This window comes from Rhinopithecus roxellana, chromosome 8 (genome assembly GCF_007565055.1).
Source record: "Rhinopithecus roxellana isolate Shanxi Qingling chromosome 8, ASM756505v1, whole genome shotgun sequence".
Classification (NCBI taxonomy): Eukaryota; Metazoa; Chordata; class Mammalia; order Primates; family Cercopithecidae; genus Rhinopithecus; species Rhinopithecus roxellana.
Genome location: NC_044556.1, coordinates 65,121,819 through 65,141,867, shown reverse-complemented (window position 1 = coordinate 65,141,867; position 20,049 = coordinate 65,121,819). Strand labels below are relative to the sequence as shown.

The window sequence follows — 20,049 nt, the reverse complement described above, 5'->3', positions numbered from 1 at the left end:
ACTGTCTCAAAAAAAAAAAAAAGAAAAAGAAAATCACAGTACAGTTTGACACTACTGTTACAAAGTACATACAAAGTAAAATTAGCAACTGATAAATACTCAATTCTGGCAGAAAGGGGAGTAGACTCCTCATTGACATACCCTTACCTCTCCTTGTTTTTCTCCCCTCCTTGAGAGGAAGGTAGAAGAGAAAGGTGGAAGTGATCAACCAACCTGGTTCCAACCTTTTCTATTCAAGACTTTCTTCCATAGGATGTTCTTTGGGCAATGGTAGTTAACAATTCACTAGTAAGCCAATTCCACTGGTTTTAACAGTGGCTACTAGTACATACTTTATTTCCTTCTAGTTCTTGGTATTTAGGCAATACAGAATGAATCTACAGTGGCCAGAAGGATCAATGGCATGATATAGTAGTGCTATTCAGTTAATAAATAACTTCTGTAGAAAAAAGTACCCAAGACAGTTTATAGGTAAGTAGGTACCAAAATGAGATGTACCAGTAAGAGCCATAAGAAAAAAAGGTTAGTGATTTGATCCAAGATAAACTAGCTTATCCATAGCTTTTTGCTTTCTATTCCTACAGTTGCTTTCCTTTTTTTTTTTTTTTTTTTTTGGAGACAGAGTCTCACTCTGTTGCCCAGGCTAGAGTGCAGTGGTGCGATCTCGGCTCACTGCAACCTTTGCCTTGTGGGTACAAGCGATTCTCCTGCCTCAGCCTCCTGAGTGGCTGGGACTACAGGTGTACACCACCGTGCCCAGTTAATTTTTTGTATTTTAGTAGAGACAAGGTTTCACCATTGTTGCCCAGGCTGGTCTCGAACTCCTGAACTCAGGCAATCCACCTGCCTCAGCCTCCCAAAGTGCCAGGATAACAGGAATGAGCCACCATGCCTGGCCAATTAGTTCCTTTTCATTACTAAAAGCAGGTTGGAGACTATCTTTACAAAGCAATAATATCCCTCCTTAAGTAACTGAAGAAGCAGTAATAGAAAGATAAATCTAACCCAGAACAGAGCAGTAGCTAAATAATCTTTCCCTTTAGTTCAACTATATTCATTACTGATTAAAATCAGAAAGACCAATCACCATTAAAGGACAATGATATACCAATCCTAGTATTTGCTAAATTCTTCTCCTAGCCCCTTTTATCATCCTATTCTTCTGCCCTAAATCTAGAGAAACTCTACTTTCTAGTCTACTAAGTGATTGTTTTATGGTTACCATGGACATCTGTAACCATACTCCCAATACATACCACCATAGTGAAAAATGTGTGGGATTTCATTATAAAATATGAATCTTTTCTTAACTGGTGTTAAATAAAAAATTATTCTGATGTTTGTTAAAATTGTAAGGAAAACTTTACTCAAGACTATTGTAATAGGGGTACTACCATAGGGAAGAGAGACAGGCTCAACTCTGAATATTGCAAAGATGGCTAGTGATTTACAGGCAAGGAGCAGAGTGAGAGGGTCAATACATGGAAAAGTACTAAAGGAGACATCAAGGGTAAGGGGGTTCTTGCAAATGACAAGCCAAGGACTCAGACATCAAAGGTGGGGGGTGAAGAACTCAATCAGCTATCAGGGGTGGTCAGATATCAAGGGTGATCTCTCATCAAACTGACTCAGGAAGATTCTTTGCTAATTTGGGGTTGTGCAGGCCCAGTAAGGGCAGGAAGGAAATAGAGGGCCAAGGTCAAGGCCTAGTTGAGAACAGGGCTCTGAGCAGCCTAACTTAAGTTTGTCAAGAGTCTTTGTCACCAGCACTGGCATCTCCCCTTTACCAAACCTTTCTCTAATATGCCAAATAAAGTGTACATAAATACTGTATTAAAAGCGCTTTCAGGCTGGGTGTGGTGGCTCATGCCTGCAATTTCAGCAATTTGGGAGGCAGAGGTAGGGTGGCTCGCTTGAACCCAAGAGTTCAAAACCAGCCTGGGCAACATGTTGAAACTCCCATCTCTATGAAAATATACAAAAATTAGCCAGGCATGGTGGCGAGCACCTATAGTCCCAGCCACTAAGGATACTAAGGAGGCTGAGGCAGATGGATTGATTGAACCCGAAGGCCAAGACTGCAGCAGTGAGCTGTGATCATGCTACTGCACTCTAGCCTGAACAAGACCCTATCTCAAAAAAAAAAAAAAAAATTGACCATTAGAAAACAGCCCACTGAATTTAAAAACTAGAGTGTTTCTAAAGCATGCAGGCACACAGAAAATATTTAATACAAATCTCATCAAGTTGACCCTCCACCTAAATCTTCCAAGAGCTTCTGCGGCCTCCAGGACTAGCTCTTGCTACGGCATGGAAAGCCCCGCCTACTCTCAAGCCAGGCCCTCTCACTAAATGCTGCCCACCTCAGGGCGATGCTCTCCTCTTTTCCACTTCACACTCAGGGACTTTGTGCAAATGCACCTTCCACCCAGAATGCCCTCTTCTTCCCACCAACTCAACTTTCCACAGAGCCACTTGGTGAAGTGGCTTTCATGAGCACGTGGCCCGCCTCTCCTTCCTTCTTTACTCTGTGTTCTAATCAGCTGGATGACAAGGAACTGCAACTTTCTACTGTACTTATTTGTCTCTATGTCTGTCTCCCACTTCAGGCTCTGAGTCACTCCAGAGCAGGGAACAGGTTTCATTTGTCTTTGTACCCTTATCATCTTCAATTGTGATGAAGCAAATAGAAAAGGAAATAAAAGCAAACCCTCTTTTTAAATTGTGAAAGCAGCACTGCTGATCCCAAAAGGAAAGGTAGTCTTGTGAAACCTGTTACCATATACTTTACAGTAGTTCACTAAAATTTGGTACTGTGGCTCAGTTTCTAATTTGTTTACTACCTGGGCTAACCTGATATAGTGGTCAAAACAGTATTAAATAACACTTTCTTAGGAGAAAGATTCAGCCTATAACTAAAGGCACTGTCTTAGTCTCTTTTCTGTTGCTATAACAGAATACGGCAGACTGAGCAACTTATAATGAACAGAAATTTATTTAGCTCACGATTCTGTAGGCTGGGAAGTCAAATATCAAGGGGCTGGCATCTGGTGACGGTCTTCAGCCTGCGTCATCCCATGGTGGAAAGGCAGAATGGCAGAAAGGTAAGCAAGTGTGCAAAAGAGAAAAGCACCATGGGCAGGGCTTGCAACCCACTATCCAGATAACTAACCTGTTACTAAAAAAATGTTAAGCCATTCATGAGGGCTCTGACCTTATGACCCAATCATCTCTTATTAGGCCCCATCTCCCACCACTGTTGCATTGGGTATTAAGTTTCTAACACACAAACTTTTGGGGGGCACATTCACACCACAGCAGACACCATATGGTAAACTCCTTTTTCTGTTGCCATTTCCCTTCCCACTTTATTGTTAACCACATAAACTTGAGGGAAGGGAAGGGAAGAACATGAAATTCCTCTTTTGCCCCTTTCTTATATCTTACACCTATAACAACCACATGCATGTACCTTATTACTTACAGAAAATTCCCTGATATTTTCTACTGTTGTCATCACCTACAAAAGGATTGACTTATCATTTCTTCCATCCTTTTCTAAAATAAAGCCATCAACTATGACTGTCTTTTCATTTTCATCATGAGGTTAATTACAATGTAATCATCATCATCATATAAATCAATGTTTTCTAAAACCTAGCCAGTGGATATCTGTGTAAGAATTCCTTAAGGGTTTGGAGAAAGAGAAATTCCTAGACCTAGAAAAACTGAGCAAGAACATAGAATGGGAGGGAGCAGGAGTTAGGAAATGTAAATTTGAAACAATCTCCTCAGGTGGTTCATAAACCCAATGTATTTGAGAATAAATAAATAAAATAGACCTTGGTTTATTAAATTGTTGAGCACCAAAAAATATGCCAAACACTATGCTAGGTAATAAAGGATATGAGAAATAATGTTGAAAGTGGTCCACAGCCTCAAAATATTTTCAATTTAGCTAGAAAGTAAAAGTTTATACGCAGAAGAATTAGAGAACAATGCTAAACTCTGTGGCATAGAATGGCCTCTAAACTATAGTCCAAGGTATTTTTAGCTTCGAAATGTGTAAGTATGGACTCCCATAGGAATACTAATAAATTACATATGAATTACTTTATAAATAGATTATGCATATGAAAAAGTATAGTATAAAAAATTTTGGAGATATATTGAATTCTGATGGTACAAATCTTTCAGTGATTAGTAAAATATTATTAATGTTATACAATACAAATGAATGTTTCTTGAGTTTGCAAATGTTGGCTTAACAATTTGTGATAAAGAACTGAAGGACTGATTATAAGTCCAGTTTATGTTGCTACTTGATTTCAATGACTGTCATGGCTAAAGAGAGCATTTCACACAAATGGAAGTAGTGAACAACTGCTTGCATTTATTTAATTATGATGCTCATATTTCAATCTATTCACCAATTATGCGAAAGTTCTGTTAGATTTCCACTTTGCCCGAGCCATTCTTGAAAATTAATCATTCTAGCAATTGTAACAAATGATTTCAAAAATCTAGTAAATTTTCAAATGAAAGATTTATAAACAGAAAATTATGCACATTTTAAAGTATACTGATATGAGAATTTCAGAAATGACACATGGTTTAGGAACATAAGTATGGAAATTTACATAAGTATGGAACATAAGTATGGAAATCCCATAAGTATGTAAATTTCTAAAGACCCATTTACAAAAAGTTTATCCCAGAATTTCTACAGTGCAGTAAGCATGATATTATAAGGGGTACTCCAAAATAGTACATATTTTTTACATGAATTACTGACCTATAAGAGAGTACGAGAGACCTCCAAGGGCAAAACAAAAACAAGTAAACAAACATTAAAAAAAATCAACAAACAACAGCCAAAAGTTACCACAAAAGCCTGAGTTACCCTGGAGTCAAATACTAAGCCTTGGACTCACTACAGGGCTAGAGAGCTGAATCTACAACTCCCAGGAATCCCTACAGGAGACTAAAGTGCCCAAGGTCAGTAGGGGTTCCCAGCAGAAGCAAACCCAATCCCTCTCTGAAGGAAGCATCCTCAATTTAGGCCCCCAAGTTTCACACAAATAACAATCAGGCAAAGAGGAGCTCAGCATCAAATACCAGCACATTCAATAAGAAACAACCATAGTGAATGACACCATCAAATACCAGCACATTCAATAAGAAACAACGTAGTGAATGAGAATTAGCAGATAATCTAACTTCCTAGGGACTTCAGATAACGGAACTACCAGAAACAGGGTGCAAATTACTATATATTAAACGTTCAAGGAAATGAAGATGAAATCATAAAATAAGCAAGGTCCAAGAATCTACTTAAAAAGGCAGACAAGCTTAAGAGAAATTAAAAATATGATAAATGAAATTGAAAATTCAACAGACGGGGGAAAAGAAGAGTGGAGCATGGATCCAATGCTCTGATTTTTAGGGGACTGCCAGAGGGACAGGTTTTAGATGCTGATAGAATCCAGCTTACACTAGACGTCACTACAAAAAAATCAATGAAACACGTAGGAATACAGCAAGAGAGGATAAGAGGGACAAAAACCTACAAGACAGAAAACAGTTAACAAAATGGCAATAGTAAGTCCTTCCCTATCACTAATTGCACCAAATGTAGATGGAGTAAAGACCATAATCAAAAGACAGAGTTGTTGAATGGATTAAAAACATAAGATCCAACTACATGTTGTGTACAAGAGATTCACTTTAGATTTAAGGACACCCACAGGCTAAAAATTAAAGGGTGAAATAACCAAAAGAGGGCAGAGGTAGCCAAACTTAACATCAGATAAAACAGATCTTTTTTTTTTTTTTTTTTTTTTTTTTTTTGAGAGGGAGTCTCGCTCTGTCGCCCAGGCTGGAGTACAGTGGCCGGATCTCAGCTCACTGTAAGCTCCACCTCCTGGGTTTACGCCATTCTCCTGCCTCAGCCTCCGGAGTAGCTGGGACTACAGGCGCCCGCCACCATGCCCGGGTAGTTGTTTTTGTATATTTTAGTAGAGACGGAGTTTCACCGTGTTAGCCAGGATGGTCTCGATCTCCTGACCTCGTGATCCGCCCGTCTCGGCCTCCCAAAGTGCTAGGATTACAGGCTTGAGCCACCACGCCTGGCCTAAAACAGATCTCATGTCAAAAACTATCACAAGAGACAAAGAAGAATATTAAGTAATGATAAAAGATCAATTCATGCCGGGCGCGGTGGCTCAAGCGTGTAATCCCAGCACTTTGGGAGGCCGAGACGGGCGGATCACGAGGTCAGGAGATCGAGACCATCCTGGCTAATACGGTGAAACCCTGTCTCTACTTAAAAATACAAAAAACTAGCCGGGCGACGAGGCGGGCGCCTGTAGTCCCAGCTATTCGGGAGGCTGAGGCAGGAGAATGGCGTAAACCCGGGAGGCGGAGCTTGCAGTGAGCTGAGATCCGCCACTGCACTCCAGCCTGGGTGGCAGAGCAAGCCTCCGTCTCAAAAAAAAAAAAAAAAAAAAAAAAAAAAAAAAAAAAAAGATCAATTCATGAGGAAGCTATAACAATTATAAATATATATGTATCCAACATCACAGCAGAAACAAACATGACAGAACTGAAGGCAGGAATAGACAGCAACACACAGTAAAAGATTTCAATACCCTACATTCAATAATGATAGAATATCTAGATAGAAGATCAATAAGGAAACAGAGGACCTGAAGAACAACACTGTAGAACAAATTGACCTAATGGACATATAGACATACACAGCATTCCACCCAACAGCAGCACAATATAAATTCTTCTCAAGCACACACAGAACATTCTCCAGGACCGGTAACAAAAATACAACAGCAAAACTTATGGGATGCAGCAAAAGCAGCACTAAGAGGGAAGTTTATCGTCACTTCATTAAAAAACGCCTACATTAAAGAATAAGAGTCTGGGTGTGGTGGCTCTTGCCTGTAATTCCAGCACTTTGGGAGGCCAAGGTGGGCAGATCACTTGAGGCTGGAGTTTTAAACCAGCCTGGCCAACATGGTGAAACCCCGTCTCTTCTAAAAATACAAAAACTAGCCAGGTATGGTGGCGGCACCTGTAATCCCAGATACTCAGGAGGCTGAGGCAGGAGAATCACTTGAACCCAGGAAGCAGAGGCTGCAGTGAGCCGAGATCACGCCATAGCTCTCCAGCCTGGATGACAGAGCAAGACTCCATCTCAAACAAAAAAAAAAGAGAAAGACCTCAAATAAATAATCTAACTCAACACCTCAAGGACTAGAGAAAGAAGAGCAAACTAACTCAAAATTTAGCAGAAGAAAGGAAATGAAAAAGATTAGAGTAGAAATAAATTAGTGAACACAAAAACAGAAAAAAGAATCAATGAAAGACTTGGTTTTTTGAAAAGATCAACAAATTGAGAAACCTGACTTAAGAAAAAAAAAGACAGGACTCAAAATTGGAAATGAAAGAGAAAGTATTACAACTGATGAAACAGAAATAAAAAGGATATAAGATACCACCATGAATAATCATATTCCAACAAATCAGATAACATCAAAGAAAGGTATAAATTTTTAGAAACATACAACTTACCGTGATGGTTACTTTTATATGTCAACTTGACTGGGCTAAGGAATGCTCAGACAGCTGGCAAAATATTATTTTGGGGTATATCCAAGAGAGTTTTTCCAGAAGAGGTTAGCATTTTGATCAGCAACTGAACAAAGCATATACTTTCATCAATGTAGGCAAGTATCATTCAATCCATTGAGAGAGCCCGATTGGAATATAAAGAAAAAAAAAAACCTCACGCCTGTAATCCCAGCACTGTGGGAGGCTGAGGCGGGCGGATCATGAGGTCAGGAGATCAAGACCATCCTGGCTAACACGGTGAAACCCCGTCTCTACTAAAAATATTTAAAAAATTAGCCGGGGGTGGTGGTGGGCGCCTGTAGTACCAGCTACTCGGGAGGCTGAGGCAGGAGAATGGCGCGAACCCGGGAGGCAGGGCTTGCAGTGAGCAGAGATAGCGCCACTGCACTCCAGCCTGGACAACAGAGCGAGACTCCGACTCCGTCTCAAAAAAAAAAAAAAAAAAAAAAAACAGAAAAGTTTTCTCTCTTCTTCAGCTGGGATATTCATGTTATCCTGCTTGCAGGTATCAGAGCTACTGGCTCTTGGGCCTTCAGACACAGACTGAATTATATCACTGGTTTTCCTGGTTCTCCCACTTTCAGATGAAACACTGTGAGATTTTATGGCCTCCATAATCACAGGAACCAGTTCCCATAATAAATCTTCTCATATATCTATGTATAGCCTACTGGATTTTTTTCTCTGGAGAACCCTGATAAACCTACAAAAACTAAGTTATGAAAAAACAGAAATCTAAATAAAGCTATAACTATTAAGGAGATTGAATTAGGAATCAAAAACCTTCCAACAACGATAAGCCCAAGACCAGATGGCTTCACTAGTGAATTCTACTAAACATTTAAAGAAGAATTAAAACCAACCCTTTCAAACTCTTCCCCAAAAAGAAGAGAATACTTCCTAACTCATTTTATAAAGCCAGCATTACCATGATACAAAAACCAGAAAAAGTCACTACAGGAAAAGAAAACTACAAGTCAATATCCCTAATGCATATCAATATAAAAGTTCTCAGGAAAAGAAAAAAAAAAAACCTAGCAATTCAAATTCAAGGGCACATTAGAAGGATCACATACCATGCCCAAGAGGGAATTATCCCTAGGATACAAGGATGGCTCAACACAGAAAAATCAATGTGATATATACCACATTAATAGAAGGAAAATTAAAACTGCCTCATCATCTCCATAGATGCAGAAAAAGCATTGACACAATTCAATACCTTTTCATGATTAAAAACGCCACTCAACAAAATAAAAATAGAAAAAAATTACATCAACATAAAAAAGACCATATATAAAAAGCCCACAACTAATATAACACTCAGCGGTAGAAAACAAAGGTTTCCCTTTAAGATCAAGAACAAGACAAGGATGCCCATTCTTGCCACTTCTATTTAACATAGTATTAGAAGTCCTAGGCAGAGCAGTTAGACAAGAAAAAAATAAATAAATAAAAGGTATCCAAATCAGAAAGAAGTAAAATTATCACTGTTTGTAGATGAGATTATGTTATATGTAGAAAACCCTAAGGATTCCAAATACCAAAAAAAGAACTGCTAGAAAGAAGAAACAAATTCAACAGTTTCAGGCTACAAAATCAATGTACAAAAGTCAGTGACATTTCTATGCACTAACAAAGAACTATCCTAATGGCATTTTTTACAGAAACAAAAAAAATTATAAAATTCGTATGGAACCACAAAGGACCCGGAATGGCCTAAACAATCTTCAGAAAGAACAAAGCCTCACACTTACTGGCTTCAAAACATATTGCAAAGCTATGGTAATCAAAATAGTATAGTACTAGCTTAAAGACAGAGATATACACGAAGAACAGAATAGAGAGCTCAGAAAGGAACCCATGCATACACAGTCAAATGATTTTCAACATGGATCCCAAAAATTCACAATGGGTAAAGCACAGTGTTTTCAACAAACGGTGCTGGGAAAATGGATATATATATATATATGCAAAAGAATGACACTGGACCCTCATTTTATATCATACACAAAAACTATCTCAAAAGGGATTAAAGAATTAAATTTAAGACCTGAATTATAAAACTCCTGGAAGAAAACATAGAAGAGCTTCATGATATTGGTCTTGACAAACATTTCTTGTATATGACATCAAAAGCACAGCCAACAAAAGCAAAAATAGACAATCAGGACTAAATCAAACTAAAAAGCTTCTGCACATCAAAGAAAACAACAGAGTGAAAAAGCACACTACAGTATGAGCAAAACTATACATAAACTTGATTAAAAAAACTTGATTTTTAAATGTGCAAAGGAGTTGAATAGACATTTCTCTAAAGAAGACACACAAATGGCCAAGAGGTATATAAAAAGATGATGAGCATCACAAATCATCCGGGCAATGCAAATCAAAACCACAGTAAGATATTTACTTTACAACTGTTAGGACAGTTATAATTTTAAAAACCATAAAACAAAAATAAAATAAAAATAGGAAATAAACATTGGTGAGGATGTACAGAAATTGCAACCCTTGTGCACTGTTGGTGGAAATGTAAAATACTGCAGCTGCTATGAAAAACGATATGAAGTCTCCTCAGAATATTAAAAATAGACTTACCATTTGACCCAGTAGAACTACCATATGACCTAACAATAGAACTAACATACAATCCATTTCTGGGTATTTATCCAAAAAACTAAAATCAAGATCTCAAAGAGATCTTTGCACTCCCATATTTATTGATGTATTATTTATGAGAGCCAATAAGTAGAAGCAACCCAAATGTCCATCAGCAGATAAATGGATAAACAAAACAAGGTACATAATACAATGGAATATTATTCAGCTATAAAAAAGAAGGAAATCCTGTCATATGCTACAACATGGATTAACCTTAAGGGCATTGTGCTAAAATGAAATAAGCCAGTTACAGAGGATAAATCCTGCTACATGATCCCATTTTTGTGAGGTATCTAAAGTAGTCAAACTCATCAAAGCAGAAAGTAAGAATGGTGGTTGCCAGGGTCTGGACAGAAAGGGAAATAGGGAGTTGCTGTTCAATATGTACACAGTTTCAGTCACACAAGATGAAAAATTTCTAGAGATGTGCTGTACAATATTGTGCCTATGGATGAAATTGGAGGTCATTATGTTAAGTGAAATAAGCTAAGTACAGAGAGACAAATATGTTCTCACTCATATGTGGGAGCTAAAAAAGCGATCTCATGAAGATAGAGTAGATTGGTGGTTAACAAAGGCTAGAAAGGGTTAGTAGGAAGGGAAGTATGAAAAGAGATTGCTTAATGAGTATAAACATACACTTAGAAGGAAAAACACCTAGTGTTCAATAGATCACTCAGGTGAGTATAGTTAACATTAATCGATGTGCATTTCAAAATAGCTAGAATAATTTTAATGTTCCTAGTATAATAAAAAGATCAATATGTAAAGTGATAGATATCCCAGTTGCCTTAATTTGATTATATGAATGTATCAAATTAACACATATACCCCCAAAATATGCACTAATAGATCTAATACATATCATAAAATTAAATAAAAAATAAGACGTGAAAAAAATAAAAAAATAAAATTGCCACCTTACCACCACTAAAATCTACTCCCTCCCCACCAAAAATACTGTACTGTACACTTAACAATTTGTTACAAGAGTGGGGTGTATCTGATGGATGCTTTTTACCACAATGAAAAAAAATTCAACAGATAGGTTAACAGGGTTATATACAGCTGAAGAAAGATCGAAACATATATGGTAACTATAGCATAGGTTATACTACAGATTGGAGTACAAAGAAACAAGGAAAGAGGAGGAAAAACATGAATGACAGGTTAAACATGAAGGATAGAATGATAAATTTTAGCACATCTAACCAGAGTGCCAGAAATACTATATAGAACAGAGGTAACGTAACGTTCAAAGACATAATGGTTGGTACATTTCCCTAACTGATGAGACATATGAATCCACATAAGATAGAGACAGACAGAAAGGATCACACACCAAATAGCAGACGACTCCTGAACAGAAATAATGTAAATCAATAGACAACGGAATACTACCTTCTGAGTGGTGAAAGGAATCAAACTATCAACCTAGAGTTACAGACTAAGCAAAGCTATCTTTTAAGAATTAGGGCAAAATATGTCTTCAGATCTAAAAAAGTTCATGACTAACAATCCTTCACCAAAAGAACTTCCAAAGATATTCATCAGGAAAAGAGAAAATGACCCCCAAAGAAAAGAATGAGATGGAAGAAGAAAAATAATAACAACAACAATAACAACTTTAAAATCATGTGTCTAATTCTATACGACCTGGATTTTTATTAAAAAAAAAAAAAAAAAAAAAAAGAAGACGTAATAATAGCATGTAGGTCAAAAGTGAAGTGATAGACATTAAATACATTTCTTCTTCCAATGTATTGCCCGGCACACCCACTGTAGAGACCAGTGATGTGGACTATATACATCCACCACTGTTCAGCTACAACAATATTAGCTGCAATCATTTCAGAAGTCTTGTTAAAACAATGAGGCAAGCCATAAAGGATTTGTAAATTTGATATGAAGGGACAAGTGCAAGGCACTCCACACAGGAAACAGTAAAGGTTCAGAAGTAGGGATAAGGATGGCATATCCTGTTCTTCCTCTAATAAAGGATCTTATTCCACTTCATATGCTCTTCTAAAATCTTCTCTCTTTTTTTTTTTAACAGGGTTCTCACTCTGTCACCTGGGCTGGAGTGCAGCGGTGTGATCTTGGCTCACTGCAGCCCTGATCTCCTGGGCTCAAGCAACCCTCCCACCTCAGCCTCTGTAGTAGCTGTGACTGACTACAGACATATACCACCATGCCCAGCTCATATTTGTATTTTTAGTGGAGACAGGGTTTCTCCATGTTGCCCATGCTGGTCTTGAATTCCTAGATTCAAGCAATCCTCCCACCTCGGCCCCACAAAGTGCTGGGATTAGAGGCGTGAGTCACTCTTCTAAAATCTTTAAGACACAAACAAAACAAAATAAAACAAAAAAACACGTTCTAGAAGTAATAGCATGAGTACAGTAATAGTGGAAGCTGTCGGATTTTCATTATTAACCTTGAAGGATAGAATTATTAACGTTGGGTAGGTCACTAAATTTTCTCTCTGAAGGCTTCATTCAGCCTCTCAGGTTGTAATACGTAATGTCTACCCTCACCAATGTCACCAATATACTTTGGCGATAAATGAAAAAATTCAAAAGGGGTGTTACAGCACTGATTTCTTATATACCAATACTAGTCACTGTGCTGGGCACTGGCAACACAGACTAAGGGAGACAAAGTCAGGCAACTAGATGCTATGTGATAAGTACTGTGACATGTGAAGGATGCACAGGATACTGAGAAAATCCAAGGGTAGTGGCAAAGGTATGCTTTTCCTCTTGCTTCTTCATGCCATTAACAATGATTCTCACAGGACAAACTACTGATGGCAACCTTAGTTACAATAGGTAATCATTATAACCACCGCCATGAATTTCAGTATATTACAAGACTCAACATCAAGAGTCTTTTTTTGTTAAAGACTTTTTTTTTTTTTTTTTTTGAGACGGAGTCTCGCTGTGTCGCCCAGGCTGGAGTGCAGTGGTGCGATCTCGGCTCACTGCAAGCTCCGCCTCCCGGGTTCCCGCCATTCTCCCGCCTCAGCCTCTGAGTAGCTGGGACTACAGGTGCCCGCCACCGCGCCCGGCTAGTTTTTTGTATTTTTAGTAGAGACGGGGTTTCAAAGACTTTTTAATCGAACCGAATTCAATTTTAAAACCTCCCAAGAAGTAGTCAAAAGAGTTTTCTTCATACTGATCAAAATTTCATCAAGATAGCTAGGCTGAGCATTTTTGACCCATTAATAATTAGCATAATCAGAGTTTTTCCCAAATACTAAAAATTTTTTTATTGTTTCATTCAAAAACACGTAAGAGTAATGATAATATATTGTCTACATCCATGGTGGAATTATTCAAATAAAATCTAACAAGAAAAAACGAAAAATATTTTTTACTTTTTCTGGACTTACTGTTTATAATCTAAAATCAAACACATTTTGCATTGATTATATTATCTGCAACACGTATTTTTTTACTTTACTACAAAGTGTTTATTGCCTTAAAAGTTAATCATTGGTTGTCCTGTTGTATTTAGCCCATTCAGGCCTGTTAACAAGGCACACACAGATCTTTCATCAAAGAAAATACTCCTGAAAAAGTACACAGACTGTCCTTAGAGAAAAGCAATGCTTTCTCATTCTACTATATATAGTAGTAGTATATAAGAGATCAGTGCTATAATAGTCCTCTTTTGGGATTTTTAATTTATCCTGAATATATATTAGTGACACTGAGAAGGGTAGATATTATATATATTCCCAAGGAGACAAAATCCAAATACGTTATATGGATGACCAAAGAAATGTTTATATTAACTGCAAATGACAACGAAATATCAAGATGGTGTTTTAAATTACTGTATTTGTTGATTTTAATTTCTAAGGATAATAAAATGTTTTTGGTTAGCATCCTTGATACACCAAAGGACTTAGAACACTTTAATAGTCATATGAATATAAAAGTTTAAAAATATGTCATGTAATTGAAAATAACTACAAACAAACATACATTTTGACTGCCATACTGGCATTAATATATTAGCTAACAAGCAGGTTTGTTACTTTATTTCATGGATGAGAAGTAAAAACGGATGATGCCATTTACTACCAACTACAGAATAAAGAGAGTCACCAATGGTGATTTAGTAGCAATCAGTGGTGGCCTCTTTGATAAACACCTATAACACCTATAAACCAATTTAGCCCTATTTACACAATGTCTTCTACTATACATTATTTGTTGGGGATTATTATTTCTGTAAGCTCCTTGCGGGGGTGGGGGTGGGAGATCTTAAACACTACTTCTCTATCCCCTTCCCAACCCTTTACCTAACAAACGAATGTGCTGAGTGCATACTTATTGACAGTTGTCATATAACAGATATTTTCCATAGCAATTAGGAGAAAATAAGGATGTGGGTAGAGTAAGCTAAACGGAGATATCATTATGTACAACACAATAAGGCACAAGACCATAAAAGTGACTTTGAAATAACATGTTTAGAAACAGCAAATCAGTTTACACAACATAATCATTTTCAGAAGGTACTCATAACAAAATTTATCATACTATTATTGCTTAGCTTTAAAATCCTTTTTTGTGTGTTCTTACATGAGAAGCTGCATTTTGTACTATTCCTTAACGCATATTTCTATAATTATATCTCATGTCTTTATGAAGTACCTTATTCATACAAGTATGAGAAGAGCTATAAAAATCTAAAAGAAAATAAAAACAATGTATTTTTCCATTCTTCCTGGGTTAACACATACAGTAATTTGCTAATAAAAACAAAGGTTATCATCTGTCTTACTTTTCATTCACACTCTTGAATGACAGGCATTTTTTTAGAGGTCCTGTTAGAAAAATTCCGTGCCAACTCGGCTTTAAAATCAACTTAAACCAAAATATCCATCTTTTTCTCTGACCTTGTTCAATCTCTCAATCAAAACTGTGTATCAATTATATTTTCTAAAATAGTTATGATGCAGATGAACTAATCTGATTTGTACTAAAATGATTCTAATCTATGATAGCAGCAGCCTTACACTATCTTTCCCATTTTAAATGCACGGCGCTAGAGAAGACAAAAGCATACTCTGAAACATCTTCACAGGTCCTCTAACAATGGTCTCTTACTGGAATTTCTTCTTTGTATAATTATATTAAATTTCTGTGCTCCCCTCCTAAGATGAAATCATCTGTTTATACCCCCTCCAACAACTCAGAAGTGAGCTTGTATCCTTTCTCTCATGCCTTTTGTCTAAAAACACCAAAGCGTTTCGTTATTTTATTTTACCAACCCGATGAAGTCAGTGGTACATCAAAAGCTGGACGGCTGATGAGATAACTAGACAGAGGTCTGGACAGTTGACCAAAACTTAGTACCCCTCTAGGTCCTTAAAAATCAGTCGGAAAATCAGCCAAGCCCTATTTACAGGTCTTGAGTATTTTAAACAAAAAAAAAAAAAAAAAAAAAAAAAAAAAAAAAAAAAACAAGAAAACCTTCCCACAAAGGAACTTGCACGCGCACACACACACACACACACACACACAAAACTGTACTTTTCAGAAGGTGGAAATACAAGGGGTCTTGTTCTTTTCGTTTTTCAAGAGCTTAAAAGCCAGGGACATCTGCATTTTGATAACAGCTCCTGAGGGCAATCAGATCAAAGACATAGAAAATCCATCCTTCAAAGATGTGCACCTTGTGACACTTCAAGAAGGAGGAGAGATATTTAAAGTAAAACCTGCCCTGCATCATTATCACTGACTTAAGGAAGAGATTAAAAAGCCCTTGGCTTCATGTGGCTTTTCAACATTTTGCTGTAACCCCAGGGCCATAGATGCTGTTCGTGAAATTCTTCTACTCATCTCTACTAAGAGTGTCACAGCAAGATAAACTCATATACAAATACGCACACATCTCCACTTCCATTCCCATCCTTCTCCCTTTGGGGCCCATGACCCAAAATGTGGACACAATGTTACAAAAAGCAAAGTCATGGGGCAATGCGGGGGGAGGAGGGGAGGGTGCAAAGGATTGAAAGATCCAGAAAAGCAAGAGAGGTAGCCGGCTCGTCTGCTATTGTAAAGCAAGCATTCATTCGGGTGGGGGCACAGAATGCAGAGGTAGAAATAAAGCAATCCTGACTGCCCACTCTGCCATCCCATTCTGCCTCTCTGCCCTCCATCACCCCATCCGCTCCTGGAGGACCACCTCCGAGCGAGAGGGCGCTACTTACGGTTCCCCACCCTCACCCTTGAGGGGAAACAAGCGAAATGGGGTTGGAATGAAGAATAGGGCTGAGCTGTGGGTGACGATCATGCCGGGCTCCAGGTGGAGACCCTGCCCCGGGTGGCCGCGTGGAGGCACGGGGGGCGGCCCAAGCGCGAGTGAAGTGGGGATCAGAGGAGGGTCTCGCCCCCACCGCTCCCGAGAGAGGCTCCGGTTACTCACATTTTCCGTGTCCCGCTCGTTCACCGTCGGCAATGGCGTCCGGGCCGACATTTTGTGCGGGCAGCGGGGTCTGGCCGGGGTCTCGCCGGCCCGGCTGGGGTGCGGGCCCCGGGGGCGACAGGAAAGGGGTGCGGACGCGAGCACAAGACCAGGGCGAGCGGCTCCCGCAGGCCGGGGAGCGGTGCAACAAGCGGCCCCGGCGGGGGAGAGAGAGAAGAGGACGCGGAGGAAGAGGAGGGGGAGCCGCTTCCCGCGGTGGCGCCGCCGGGGTACGCGGACAGTAACGAGGGAGGGCTTCGAGCGAGGCGGTTGCCCGGCGCTGGCGGGGCGTCGAGGCTGGCAGGATGCGGCGCTGAGGGGTGGGAGGCGGGGAAGGGGAGCCGGGAGGCGGCGGCGAGCCCCGCTAGGCTCTCCGGGCCATGGGTGAAGGTGAACCCGGTGCCTCAAATCACTGCCTGGCTGGTCCTGGCGAGCGCCTGGGCGTCAGGAACCGCGGCCCTGACAGCGTCGCCCGCGCCGCGCCCAGTTCCCCGCCTCAGGTGTGCGGCGCCGCCCGGCCCAGCCGCATCCACGCGCCCGGGGCCCAGCGGCGGCGGCGCCGGAGCCCCCGGCGCGAATGTCTCGGCTCGGTCCGCGCGGTCACAGCCACCGCCGCCGCCGTGCCTCAGTCAGGAGGAGCGGCCCGAGCCGGCTGCGCGCGGAGCAGCGGGCGCGGCACGCAGCGCCCAGAGGCACTTGGCGGCCGCCGCCGGGTGGGCGGGCGCCAGCCGAGGGGGCCTCTCCATTCATTCCCTCATTAGGGATGCGGGGCCGCCTCCTCCTTTTCCTCCTCCCTCTCCTCCTCCTCCTCCCGCGCTCTCTTGCCCGCCTGTCCCTGTGTTTATTTTTATTTCGTGCCCCACCCGCAGAGTTTACGGTCGTCTAAGAGCCTCTGGTGGTTTTATTTTTATTCGTGTTTGGTTTTTGCCGGGTTGAGGGTGGGAGAGCTGATGTGAATAAGTGGCATTTTTTTTTTTCTTTCTTTCTTTCTTTCTTTCTTTCTTTCTTTTTTTTTTTTTTTGGTCCGTTTCATTGGAGAAGAATTGGATTCAATCCTACCCTGAATCCTACCCCTCCTTTTCTCCTACCTCGGGACTTTTACCATTCTTAAATTCTACTCCTCCTCCCCCGTTTCCACGCTTTCTCAATCCCTGTCCTCGCCTGAGCCCTCTGTCAGTCCCCTTCTCTAGGGAGCCATTAGGTTCAGGGTCACCCTCAGAGTTTGGCAAGGAGCGCAAAAGCCCCTAGAAGCGCCAGCAGCCTAGCGGGGTGGCTGGAGACTCAGTGCAAGTGGGTCTCAGCCCCCGACGGCGCGGCCTCTTCGGGAATGGGGCCGACGGAAGACGTGTCGCTCTGGGCGCCCCGCAGCACCCCCGGCGTGGGTGAGACCCGCGAGTCACAGCATCTACACTGGCTGATCGTCACTTCCTGGGACACAAGGAAGTGTCACTTAGGCGAGCCTGTTTAGGGAGGATGGAGAGCTGTGTCTGATTTGGGCCCTGTCCTCCCTCTTCCAGGTGGCTTCCTCACACTTCCACCCACCTGCCTCATGACATCCTGCAGGCATCCGCGTCTGTAGTGCATTGTCCAGGACCTATTCGCCTTTTATAAGCAAGGATGCTTTTTTTTTCTATCTCATTTGAGAGCTTACATTTTGCACATTCAGCCTCTAGAACGAAAACCTTATCATCTCTCTATTCTTTGCAACATTTCTTTTTCACTTCCTTTCGTGGATGGGCAGGAAGACAAAAGGAATGAAAGATAGGAGTAGATACATTCATTTGTTGAGCTACTTAAGTAAGCCTCCAACGGAATCCTTATGATGGTGGGAAATTTCTCGTCTCTCCTGAATTTCCTTGAAGGAAGAACCCCTGCACCAGATGGTTTTTATCCTGACTCATTAAAAGTTGTTTCTGAAAAGTTAACACTTGACCCTTAAATCATTTTAAATCCAAAAGACCTAAAAATAGCAAACACAAAAATCCTTTGAGGAAAGAAACAATTCTCACCCAGTCTATATTTACTTCTAGAACACCATCTATGTACTTATTCCTTTAGCATTTTCTCTTGTAACCACGTCCCAATTTCACAAATCAAATGAAAAAAAAAAAAAAAAAAAAAAAAAAAGATCCCTTTGGTGGTCATCACCACTTCTCAAACAGAATTCAGGCGGCGGAACTGCAATGCTGCATCCTGAACTATGATGTGTTACTGAGAATGTCAAGTATTTACATTCCCTCTGCAGAAAATCCTGAATCACCAAGATGTTTTGAAGTTGCAAGGGCATATTCTTGTATTTTTCTGGTTATTTTCTGGTTAACTGTTGCGACTGGCTGCCTGTAGGGGCTGCCACCAGTGTCAGCGGCACCATTGACTGCTGCAGCCACACAAGGGTACCCAGTGTTGCAATAGTACCTGAGTTAACCTAGCAATAAACAAGTATCTGTGAAAAGGTGTTCAGCCCCGTTGGAATATGAATCATTCCTTCAGCTGGTAGTTTGCATTTTGCTCTTCAAAGTGTACTCACATGTTATTCTATCTTTATAATCATGGTGACCCTGACAGGCATATTTATTTCCATTTTACAAAATTCCACTAAGTTAACTTGTTCAAGATCACAGATGCACCAGGTTAATAAGATACAGAAGAAGATAACTGGAATATGTGGTGCTGTTCAATCTTGCACCAGTCACAGAAACCATAGGTTCACCCCATTAAGATATAACGGCTAATTCGAGACAGAGCTCAAAGGAGAGCCCCAGATTCTGGCACAGTGGCTTCCACAGATTTTAAAGTGTCTGTTAAAAGCCATGGACAAATTCTTTAGCTCTATTTTCTACACAATGCTCACTATTTCACATATTGAAATTTACAGAATATCACATAATAATAAGGGATATTTATTGTTTAAGTCAATCTCCAAAGAACGTTTCTATCAAAGAGAGTCATTACTAGGTAGCTCGAATCCATAATTCTAACTAACCAAATTCTAGTTAGCCAAATTGTTTTTTTGGATAGAACAACTCTATCAAAAAAAAAAAAAGCCATTCAAATAATCCTTATTAATATCTATGGTTTTAAGCTTGGTATGTAGTGAAAACTAAGTGAAAATGAACTTTGCCCAGGTTAAAAAAAAAAAAAAAGTCAGTATGTTTTTCAAAAGGAATTACTGTCTGTCTCTACATGAGCTCTTGTCCCCTTAAAATGGCATTGGTAGATAGATCCTTAAACATGGGAGAGGGAAAAAAATGACGA

At 40.1% G+C, this 20,049-nt stretch overlaps 1 protein-coding gene across 4 annotated transcripts in view; it reads right to left on the bottom strand.

Moving 5' to 3' along the window:
- MARK1 (microtubule affinity regulating kinase 1) overlaps positions 1–17,456 on the bottom strand; it is a 143,029-nt gene extending 125,573 nt beyond the window's left edge. For all 4 annotated transcript variants that reach the window (XM_010368083.2, XM_030937015.1, XM_030937014.1 and 1 more), the window contains exon 1: positions 16,756–17,456. In XM_010368083.2, the coding sequence (XP_010366385.1) occupies positions 16,756–16,806 (51 nt within the window). In that variant the 5' untranslated portion in view covers positions 16,807–17,456. The remainder of the gene's footprint in view (positions 1–16,755) is intronic.
- Positions 17,457–20,049: the final 2,593 nt, after the last annotated feature.